The sequence below is a fragment of the Haliotis cracherodii genome, unplaced genomic scaffold, assembly GCF_022045235.1.
Source record: "Haliotis cracherodii isolate W230 unplaced genomic scaffold, xgHalCrac1.p SCAF_32, whole genome shotgun sequence".
Classification (NCBI taxonomy): Eukaryota; Metazoa; Mollusca; class Gastropoda; order Lepetellida; family Haliotidae; genus Haliotis; species Haliotis cracherodii.
The window spans coordinates 1697010-1706452 of record NW_027266289.1 but is presented as its reverse complement, the minus strand read 5'-3'; the positions used below and the strand labels follow the sequence as shown (position 1 = coordinate 1706452).

Sequence of the window (9443 nt, the reverse complement as noted above, 5' to 3'; positions counted from 1 at the left end):
AACTTAATAGCAATTTGGAGATGTGAAGACATTTTGTTCAATAGTTAACTGTTTTATAGATATATCTACATCGAGAAAAGCCACTAAATGAAAAAAAAAATAAGGAATGTCATCATTTCATAAATATTCGTTTTTACTTTGTAAATAAACCACACAAAATAAAATCACATAGCGAATGAAAACAATGTTTAGATTAAGTTTGCCTGTATAAATGTACTTAGATATAGATTTCATTTCGTTTCATTTGAAATAAATGAACATGTTCTCCATGGTACGACACGGCGGCTTGTGAACAGCTACAGGTAAGAGGTTATAAATACTTTCGTTTTTATTGACATTTCAACTTTAGAATCAACCCAATGCATTTTCTATTAATTTTGTCTTCGGACTGTAAGATCCTAAAGTTACTATGGCACACTTATTTTGTACGACATTCGATATTCTGTCAACAAAATTGATTCAATGTCTGGGGTACGATACGGCATTGATGATAGTACTTGACCTCCTTTTCCATTTAAATTGCGTTTTTACTTTTGAAGATAACCGACCGTATAATGATTCATAAATTGACAGACATTGGTGTAAAATAACACAATAATGGAAAATGTCTTCATACATGTCACATATTCTGTAACAAATAGGAAAGCATGTCCATGATACGAAACGGTGGCTTGGTAACATTTACTTCCGGTGAACATTGATATGTAAACAACAGCGAAAACATGCAGTAATTAATTACTGTTGCACTATTTTGACACTGTCAAAGTAATCACGGCTAATGCATTATTTACCACAAGACACTGACTCCTTTCAACAAACTATGGAAGATAATGAATCGGACACGCACTGATTGCGCGACCGTGTAGGCGCCGGGAGTGTCCAGTGAGTAGCGCTATCAGCGGGGCAGTCAGTCACGAGTTAGAAAACTTGCATCTGGCAGGTACGCACTCATTACACCCTATACTTTAGACTTCAAGGCGTTTCCTAATTCAAATTTCGTTTGATTGTCCTAGCTTAAGATGAAATCATGTACCTCTAATATTCCCTGACATCAATTTACCCTGAAATATTATCTAAATACATTTACCTGCTGCAATATTATCTAAAAAAACATTTACCAGCTGCAATGTTATCTGAAATCGTTTACCTTTATAATTACCTGAATCATTTACCGGTAATATTACCTGCTCATTTACCTGTAATATTACTTGAATTCATTTACCTGTATTATTACCTGAACTCATTTACTTGTAATGTTACCTGCTCATTTACCTGTAATATTACCTTAGGGGTTGAAAAATTATTAAAAATGTTACTTGACCAAGGGCAAGTATTACCAACATTCTCACTTGCCCTATTTTAAAATGTGATAGCCCAAAATCAAGCTTATAAATTCAGTAAAATGTTACTGCTGCAGAACTGAGAATAAAATACGTCATCATACGCAACCCAAGGAAACTGGTCTTTCCACCCAGCGATGAATGTTCGTTTTCGTTTACGGTACATTCGTCATACTTCTTATTCTTTGCCGATATACAACTTTCGGAATTTCCCTCTGCCTTCCTTCTAAGTTCGTCCCCACCGCCAAAGAAACTTAAAATAGACCGCTGAGACATGATCGGCCATGTGCGGTAGTGGCAACATAAATTGTTATTGCAGATACCCCTCTGGGTGCTAATGAGGCAAAGGGAGGCTACTCTGTCCTTTACTAGCTTACTCATTTGAAACAACAGATTTACTTACAGTGATCCCTCGCTATTGCACTCTTCAATATAGCGCTAACTCGGTTATTGTGTGCGGTAACACATGGTTCCCAAAACTTATATACACTTTTAGTAAACTCAAGTCACTGACACGATGTCATTTCCCCATCGCAAGAACATTACCACATGCACGCAACACCGGAAATACCAATCAACAAATTCCGCAATTAAATCCTATTATTACTATCTGGTTATAAAAAAAACACGTTTGTACCTTGACATATGTTTGTAGCATATTTTATTTATTTTATTTAAAATTTCATTCAATACAGTTTAGATCAATTTTGCCGAAATCGTGCGTAAAGGGGTCGATAGAGCGCACAACTCGCCGTTATTTACAGCAACCACGGTCAGCGCCTCGAATGAACTTTAGTTGACAACGAAAAGAAACATATATTAAATAAATGCCATACTTTCACTCGTTAAAAGTCCCGTTTGTTGTAGTTCGACAAAATTATATTTCATCAAAGCTAGGCCTAACGAAGCATCTAAAGTCGGAAAATGTTTCAACCTCGCATTACAATTTCCAAGAAATTCCATTTCCAAGAAACATATGCCATATATGGAAGTGTTACTACGATTTAACAATGAAACAAGCCTGGTTCTCGTTGTTGACCTGCCTGACATCGAAATGTATTAATCCCATTGGATGACTGGCGTAGCTGTATGCAAATTACATTGTCAGTCTGGGACACTAACAAAATATTAGCCAATCAAATACCGTAACATGATCACATGATTACATTCGCGTGAAACTTGACCCAGTTCATTTTGTGTGATCTACTTGTCCACGGGCATGCTAGAAAACGTATATTACACGCCCGACATCTAAACCTTACTTGGCACGGGCGTCGGGCAATGGTATTTTTCAACCCCTGTACCTGCTCATTTACCTGTAATATTACCTGAACTCATTTACCTGTAATATTACCTGCTCATTTACCTGTAATATCACCTGCTCATTTACCTGTAATATTACCTGTGTAATATCACTGCAAGTTCGCTGCTGTTATATTTTCAGACTGGCAGAAAGTGGGATGTTGTGAGACTGATGTGTCGTGTGATGGCCGGGGATGAAGAGACTGTCTGGTGAATACGGGAACCTGTTGCAGGTGCATCTGTCATGTGCATCTGTTGTGTGCATTGTGGTGCATCAGTATCACAATGAGTAGACGTTGTTCTATAGCTGTTACACTACTCTGTTTAGATTCTTTATGATAGCATTTTTAGAATAAGAAAAATCGACAAGCAACCATGGCTGAATCAGATCCCACTATTTTGCCTCTTGATGCTGCCTTGTCTATTGCCCCACCCACAAGCACACAACCTGCTGCAATGCCCACAAATACACATTCCGCTGTCACGCCCACCAACACACATTCCGCTGCCACGCCCACCAACATACATTCCGCTGCCACACCAACCAACACACATCCTGCTGCCACGCCCACCAACACACATCCAGCTGACACGCCCACCAACACACTTCCAGCTGCCACGCCCACCAACACACAACCTGCTGCCACGCCCACCAACACACATCCTGCCGCCATGCCCACCAACACACATCCAGCTGCCACGCCCACCAACACACATCGAGCTGACACGCCCACCAACACACTTCCAGCTGACACGCCCACCAACACACATCCTGCTGCCACGCCCATCAACACACATCCTGCCGCCATGCCCACCAACACACATCCAGCTGACACGCCCACCAACATACATTCCGCTGCCACACCAACCAACACACATCCTGCTGCCACGCCCATCAACACACAACCTGCTGCCACGCCCATCAACACACAACCTGCTGCCACGCCCATCAACACACAACCTGCTGCCACGCCCACCAACACACATCCTGCTGCCACGCCCATCAACACACATCCTGCCGCCATGCCCACCAACACACATCCAGCTGACACGCCCATCAACACAAATCCAGCTGCCACGCCCACCAACACACAACCTGCTGCCACGCCCACCAACACACATCCAGCCGCTACGCCCACCAACACATCTCCAATGTGTCAGCTGTGCAGATGTATTCAAAATGAAGACTTTACTCAAGCCAGGCTGATGGTTCGAGAAAGGAGTCAAGAGATATTCGATCCGGACAAACGAGCTGTTTACAATATCATTCACTACTACCAAACCTACCTCAATTCTAGGTCAGATGGCTTAGATATCCCGAAATCTGATTTGTGGAAAATCCCCAGCATCAGCCAATCAGAAACCAGGTTGCAATTACTGGACATATTGAGACTGTTGTTACAGGCTGACCTTGACCCCAACATCAAGACGGGATCCGAGACGCCTCTAATGGCGGCAGTGCGGACTCACGACGAGAGTCTGATATTGATTCTGCTGCAGCATGGCGCTGATCCAAACCTGTGCGACGGGCGTGAGGAAATGAACGCCTTTGCCTTGTCAATCATTCTGAATGATGTGTCGACGGTGGAGCAGCTGTTGCATTATGGGTCAAACGTCAATGCTGTCTGCTGTGGGACGATGACGCCGCTGCAGCTGTCGATGAACAAGAGCGTGCACATCTCCAAACTCCTGCTTCAGAGTGGTGCAGATATTCAGCAGGTGCTGACGATGCCGTCCGCCCACGAGGTGCAGATAATGGTACCGCCACTCATCCAGGCCGTTGGGCGTGGGAACATCTACCTTGTGTCAGTGCTTCTTGAACATGGGGAGGACGTAAACCAGACGTACGGCGACCACTCGGAAACCCCGCTGCACCTTGCTGTGAAGAACGGTGACTATCACATGGTAGAGATGCTTATTCAGTACGGAGCCGCTCTCAATAAACTCAGTGGGCGGGGTCACACTGCTCTAGGCTTGATGCTGACGTCAGGCAGCGCAGGGGACAACAGGATAGCTCGGCTTTTGTTGAAATCTGGCTGTAGTCGGAGGCGAGAGACCATCATCTCCTTGTTCCAGAGGTCCTACCCACCGATATTTGTGGCGTGTTTTATGGGGAACAAGGAAATTGTTGATTTGTTGATTGAAGAAGATGAGTCACAGTGTGATGCCTCTAGAGCAGTGTGTGGAGTTCAGAACATGACAGTGTCGGGAGCATCTGTTCAGGAATATGGGTGTGACGAAGAAAAAACTGAAGTTGAGAAAGTTTTTGCTGAAAAACATTTACAAACAAAATCAAAACTGAAAAGAAAACCAAAGTCTGCTAGGGATCCTGAAACTCTGTTGAACTGCACCGCAGCTGATGGTTGTTCCCTGGTCATCATGGCCGCCCTGGGGGGTCATTACACCCTCGTGAAGCATCTGCTTCATCTCGGGGCAAATCCACACATCATCTGCTGCCATGGCAACCTGACCCACGCAGCAGTGCTGAGTTCGAGTGCAGAGAGTCTGGACTTGCTGGAGCTGGCGACGAGTCTGGGCTGCAACTTGAACCTGGTGAACGAGTACGGGAACACCCCTCTCCATCTCTCGGCTCGCATCAACGTCCCAGACGTCTGCCGCTACTTGGTGGAGCAGGGGGCGCTCCTCAATGTGCGGGACCGGTTCGGGGAAACGGCGCTGTCCGCCAGTGTGTACTTCGGCTGCGAGGACAACTCTCGCATCCTCATCCAGCAGGGCGCAGACATGAACATCGCCGACTCCAGGTACTATCATGCTTTGTTAGGAAACAGTACTGCGTAATAAAATTAACAAATCAAGATGTATTGTCAAAATGATTAAATTTCCGTTATGTTCATTGAAATTCCTGCATTCTGATTAGCTGAATTGGTCACGTGTTAATGCATTAATTCCCAATGAATGTAAAAAATTAAGCCACGCCCATGGAGGCGGACTACTTTTATTACTACGGAATGTCAGGGAATCCCAATATTAAAGTCAAGGGAATTCCCTTTCTGCTCACGTGTATCGTCATGCACAGGACATTAAGCGAATTTCATGCATATTCATTGTCCAAACAACTGTTTTAGAGCAAAGGCTAAGAAGGAATGAAACAGCAAATGTGCAGGCTCACTCACCTGTTTTGTTACGCGGATTCATACAGTTTGCACATCGATTTTTCGGTTCATACCTCAATGAACCGAGAAATATACAGTCAAGATGAATAGAAGAAAATGAAAAGAAATGGATGTATTGTGATCCATTGAAATAAAAAAAATCATGTTAAATAGACAAGGTTAAACTCGAATAGAAAATTTGCAGTCTTTGAATGGCACCACTTTATTTTACATATATATATACTGAAGAAAGAAAGTGAGGGACCATGTTTGGGGCGAATACTGTTTGAAAACAGGGCACACAGTGAGCATGGTTAGCTAAGTGACAGGTCATGTATTACGGCTGGGGTAGAGGAGTGTAGATGTTATTGATGCACGAATGTACTGACTCTAAAGGACCCTCCTTTAATGCTCGTCACATTTTTGGATGACCCTCACAATGACCTTGAACATTTCTTTCCATTTTGTCATGACCCTCCCTCAAATATGTTTATGTTTTTTGTGACCCTCCCCTTGAGACTGTCATATGTTTTGGCTTCCCAACCCACCCCTACAGTCTATGACTGATCCCTAGTGGGTGCTGCAATATCTGATTCCCTGTGCCCCACCCACCCCTACAGTCTGTGACTGATCCCTAGTGGGTGCTACAATATCTGATTCCCTGTGTCCCACCCCTACAGTCTGTGACTGATCCCTAGTGGGTGCTACAATATCTGATTCCCTGTGTCCCACCCCTACAGTCTGTGACTGATCCCTAGTGGGTGCTACAATATCTGATTCCCTGTGCCCCACCCACCCCTACAGTCTGTGACTGATCCCTAGTGGGTGCTACAATATCTGATTCCCTGTGTCCCACCCCTACAGTCTGTGACTGATCCCTAGTGGGTGCTGCAATATCTGATTCCCTGTGTCCCACCCCTACAGTCTGTGACTGATCCCTAGTGGGTGCTGCAATATCTGATTCCCTGTGTCCCACCCCTACAGTCTGTGACAGATCCCTAGTGGGTGCTGCAATATCTGATTCCCTGTGTCCCACCCCTACAGTCTGTGACTGATCCCTAGTGGGTGCTGCAATATCTGATTCCCTGTGTCCCACCCCTACAGTCTGTGACTGATCCCTAGTGGGTGCTGCAATATCTGATTCCCTGTGTCCCACCCCTACAGTCTGTGACTGATCCCTAGTGGGTGCTACAATAACTGATTCCCTGTGTCCCACCCACCCCTACAGTCTGTGACTGATCCCTAGTGGGTGCTACAATAACTGATTCCCTGTGTCCCACCCCTACAGTCTATGACAGATCCCTAGTGGGTGCTACAATAACTGATTCCCTGTGTCCCACCCACCCCTACAGTCTGTGACTGATCCCTAGTGGGTGCTACAATATCTGATTCCCTGTGTCCCACCCCTACAGTCTATGACAGATCCCTAGTGGGTGCTACAATATCTGATTCCCTGTGTCCCACCCACCCCTACAGTCTATGACAGATCCCTAGTGGGTGCTACAATAACTGATTCCCTGTGTCCCACCCCTACAGTCTGTGACTGATCCCTAGTGGGTGCTACAATATCTGATCCCTAGTGGGTGCTACAATATCTGATCCCTAGTGGGTGCTGCAATATCTGATCCCTAGTGGGTGCTACAATATCTGATTCCCTGTGTCCCACCCACCCCTACAGTCTATGACAGATCCCTAGTGGGTGCTACAATATCTGATCCCTAGTGGGTGCTACAATATCTGATCCCTAGTGGGTGCTGCAATATCTGATCCCTAGTGGGTGCTACAATATCTGATTCCCTGTGTCCCACCCACCCCTACAGTCTATGACTGATCCCTAGTGGGTGCTGCAATATCTGATCCCTAGTGGGTGCTACAATATCTGATCCCTAGTGGGTGCTGCAATATCTGATCCCTAGTGTTAGATCTTTGAGCATGAACTGTGTGGCATCTGGGACAATAGAAATACACACATTATTGTTTTAATTGTGATGCTAACTAGTTATTGTGGTTACCCTGGTAACAGATGTTGACGATGTTTCAGTGGCACAACAGCCATGTACTGGTCCATCTTCAACTGTCGTGAACCGACGCTGCGCCTGCTGCTGTCTGCCGGAGCGTCCTTTACCCCGGAACAGTTCACCAAGTACCCCCGGAACCTGAAGGTCATGCGTAACGAGCAGCTTGTGACCTTCATCCAGGAGTCTGTGTGTCAGCCAAGGTCACTTGCCGCCCTGGCTGTGTTCCAGGTCCGCCAGGTCATCTCAAGGGTCATGGGAGGTCGCAGTGTTAAGGACAGTGTCTTACAACTTCCTGTGCCTGACAAGGTCAAGGACAGTGTTCTGCTTCTTAACGATATATGACCCAGTGAGTTATGACCCGGTGATATATAACCCAGGGATATATGACCCGATGATATATGACCCAGTGATATATGACCCAGTGATATATGACCCAGCGATATATGACCCGGTGATATATGACCCCGTGGTATATGACCCAGGGATATATGACCGAGTGATATATGACCCAGGGATATATGACCCGGTGATATATGACCCCGTGATATATGACCCAGGGATATATGACCCAGTGCTATAAGACCCAGTGCTATATGACCCAATGCTGTAAGACCCAGTGCTATATGACCCAGGGATATATGACCAAGTGCTATATGACCCAGGGATATATGACCCAGGGATATATGACCCAGGTCTATGTTCTTGGTTTCTAAGAAGACTCGTGATTTTTGTCATCTGGAAACTTTTTTAATTACATCTAGAAGCCTATATTTTTATCAGTATTAATATATTGTTTGCAAATCTTTATTTGTTCAATCATATTTTAATCTGTTCATGGGCACCTGTGTCATCACTGATTTTCAGTGATCCAATCAAATGATTTTCGTCACGACTTTGCCTTTTATGCCAGTAGAGTCTGTTTGAGATGGTCAAGACTGTTATTCTCAGGTGCTGCCTGTTTAGTGTATGGAAGCACCCAGGAACTGTGTAGTGGGAGTGTGTTGAAGCACCCAGCAACTGTGTAGTGGGAGTGTGTTAAAGCACCCAGGAACTATGTAGTGGGAGTGTATGGAAGCACCCAGGAACTGTGCAGTGGCAGTGTGTGGAAGCACCCAGGAACTATGTAGTGGGAGTGTGTTAAAGCACCCAGGAACTATGTAGTGGGAGTGTGTTGAAGCACCCAGGAACTATGTAGTGGGAGTGTGTTGAAGCACCCAGGAACTGTGTAGTGGGAGTGTATTGAAGCACCCAGGAACTGTGTAGTGGGAGTGTGTGGAAGCACCCAGGAACTGTGTGGTGGGAGTGTGTGGAAGCACCCAGTAACTGTGTAGTGTGAGTCTGTGGAAGCACCCAGTAACTGTGTAGTGTGAGTCTGTGGAAGCACCCAGTAACTGTGTAGTGGGAGTCTGTGGAAGCACCCAGGAACTGTGCAGTGGGAGTGTATGGAAGCACCCAGGAACTGTGCAGTGGGAGTGTATGGAAGCACCCAGGAACTGTGTAGTGGGAGTGTATGGAAGCACCCAGGAACTGTGTAGTGGGAGTGTGTTGAAGCACCCAGGAACTGTGTAGTGGGAGTGTATGGAAGGACCCAGGAAATGTGTAGTGGGAGTGTGTGGAAGCACCCAGGAACTGTGTAGTAGGAGTGTATGGAAGGACCCAGGAAATGTGTA

General features: G+C 45.5%; 1 protein-coding gene across 2 annotated transcripts; it reads left to right on the top strand.

Annotated features, from left to right (window-relative positions):
- Positions 1-693: 693 nt before the first annotated feature.
- Positions 694-9443, top strand: LOC139477186 (ankyrin-3-like). Of its 2 annotated transcripts, none has more exons than XM_071259745.1 (3): positions 694-882; positions 2785-5404; positions 7797-9443. In XM_071259745.1, exons 2-3 carry the CDS (start codon positions 3018-3020, stop codon positions 8113-8115), a joined length of 2706 nt encoding a protein of 901 aa, XP_071115846.1. In that variant the 5' UTR covers positions 694-882; positions 2785-3017; the 3' UTR covers positions 8116-9443. The 2 variants fall into 2 exon arrangements, with proteins under 2 accessions (XP_071115846.1, XP_071115845.1); XM_071259744.1 differs by having other exon boundaries at positions 694-940.